Raw genomic sequence first — 2,106 nt, 5'->3', positions numbered from 1 at the left:
TTATTAATATTATTATTATTATTATTAGTAGTAGTAGTAGGCCTATTATTAATATTATTATTATTATTATTATTATTATTATTATTATTATTATCATTATTAATATTATTTCATTTTATATTTTTGTTGCTTTTTTATTACATATATTTTGTTCATCTTTGGATGCCCGTGTGCTGTTATAAAAGTGTAATATAACAAGTACTGTACCGGTATACACGCCATCACACAAAATAACTAGAGAGGGCGGTATAAAACATTGCAAAACAGTTGCAAAATAAAAACAAAAATGGCCACACCAGATGAAGGGGACAAACTTGACCCAAGGGTTAAAGTAAGTCCATAATTTTGTTAAATACGATAGTTAACAAAACTATAAAACATACATTATTTTACTTGGATAATGTTGGGCTTTATTAATGGTTTGTTCATTGTTGAAAGTTTGCCTAAACTAGGCCTAGTCCTAGGCAGGTCTCTAATAAAAGACTAGCTAGGCCTAGCCTAGGCTAGGCCTAAGCCTTCTACTTACTACTACTAGGCCTAGGCCTAGCACTACTCTCTAGTAGTAGGCCTATCCTATTATTACTACTACTAAGCCTAGCCTACTACTAGGCCTAGCACTACTCTCTAGTATTAGGCCTATCCTATTATTACTACTACTAAGCCTAGCCTACTACTAAGCCTAGGCCATGCAGGCTCTACTAGGTAGACCAACCTACTACTAGGCCTAGCTAGGTACCTAGGGGAAGGCCCCATACTATTCTACCACTAGGCCTAGGTAGGTGATAGGCTAGCCTAGGGCCGGGCCTATATGGTTCTGCCTAGGCATAGCCTAGTAATCTATTACAGTAGGGCCTACAGTAGCCAAGGCCTACTAGCTTACAGGTAGGCCTGAGATCTAGACTAAGTAGCTAGAAGCACATAAAAAATTGTCTTTTAATTGACTTCAAATATAGTTTCACATTAATTCAATGGAAAGAACACAAAGATGTGAGTAACCTACTGTTTAGATGGTTGAAAAATTGGTTGAATATTTACAGAGTTATTTTTTCCCCCATTTACGCACGTTGGCATGCATCGCGCATGCATCCTAGCTAAGCCAACACGCAATGTCTCCTTGCTCTTCACATGCTCTGGTAGGCTATGCGATGACACATCACTCTTATCGCGGCCTTGAGTGGCTCAGACTCTACCTAGTCTAGGGTATTTAAACACTCGGGGCATAGAGTTTTATTACGTTACATCAAAATCATCATTATAGAGAGTTAATAGTTTTTGCTATTTTCATATTTGTTATATGAGAATGAGTTATTTTCTATTTCATTTATTAAAATTGGAAATGTTCTAAACATATCACCTTCAAGTCTTTTGAAGGTGGAAGTTCCATCTTCTGAATTTATCTTAGGTCATCGTCCAAGTGTTTGTTTTTATTAATACCCAATCAGAGTCCAGGAAAAGGCCCCATGTTATCCCTATTTTTTCCCCCGATATGGTAACATTTTCCTATTTGGAATTTTGACAAGCGCCCTCACACGGATGTGATCCTAGCTACCCTAGGCCTAGTTAGCTACTGTAGACCTAGGCAAGGCCTCCTGTCTGTAGGTAGCTGTAGCCTAGCTTATTTATATTTATAATATTATAATATGCCTAGTGTAGGTCCCATACTGGGAAGCAGCTCATCTTGGGAAGCAGGTCAACTCGGCCACAAGTCAACTCGGCCACAAAAAGTTCAGCTGCAGTCAACTCAGCCACAAGTCAACTCGGCCACAAGTTATTTATTATTAAAATGAAATGTAAATATTCCAGTTTCTGCATCCTTTTTAGTACACAGTATATTTTAGTAAAATTCTGATCATCGTCTCATCGTCGTGAGATCGTTGTATACATTTCTACACACTGTACTCTTATTCAACAGAGAAAACCTGCCACTTACAGAATGGAATAAAATCTGACAATTGTAACATTAACAATTTAAGCAATCTTAATAATTAAGAAAAACACATATATTAATGTTTAATCTTGTTCACGTTAAAACACTGACCTAAAACATGAGTACATACTGTAGACCTAATCATAAAAAATTGAAATAGAAAAACCACATTATGATTT

At 36.5% G+C, this 2,106-nt stretch overlaps 1 protein-coding gene across 1 annotated transcript in view; it reads left to right on the top strand.

Annotated features, from left to right (window-relative positions):
* The first annotated feature begins 254 nt into the window (after positions 1-254).
* Positions 255-2,106, top strand: part of LOC117114164 (SH3 domain-binding protein 5 homolog) — a 23,226-nt gene continuing 21,374 nt past the window's right edge. The window contains exon 1 of the mRNA XM_033257732.1: positions 255-331. Within this exon, the coding sequence (XP_033113623.1) occupies positions 287-331 (45 nt within the window). The 5' untranslated portion in view covers positions 255-286. The remainder of the gene's footprint in view (positions 332-2,106) is intronic.

This window comes from Anneissia japonica, unplaced genomic scaffold, assembly GCF_011630105.1.
Source record: "Anneissia japonica isolate Jap-2015-1 unplaced genomic scaffold, ASM1163010v1 scaffold287840_len1291095_cov163, whole genome shotgun sequence".
In the NCBI taxonomy this organism is placed as follows: Eukaryota; Metazoa; Echinodermata; class Crinoidea; order Comatulida; family Comatulidae; genus Anneissia; species Anneissia japonica.
This window is presented reverse-complemented; position numbering and strand designations above follow the sequence as displayed.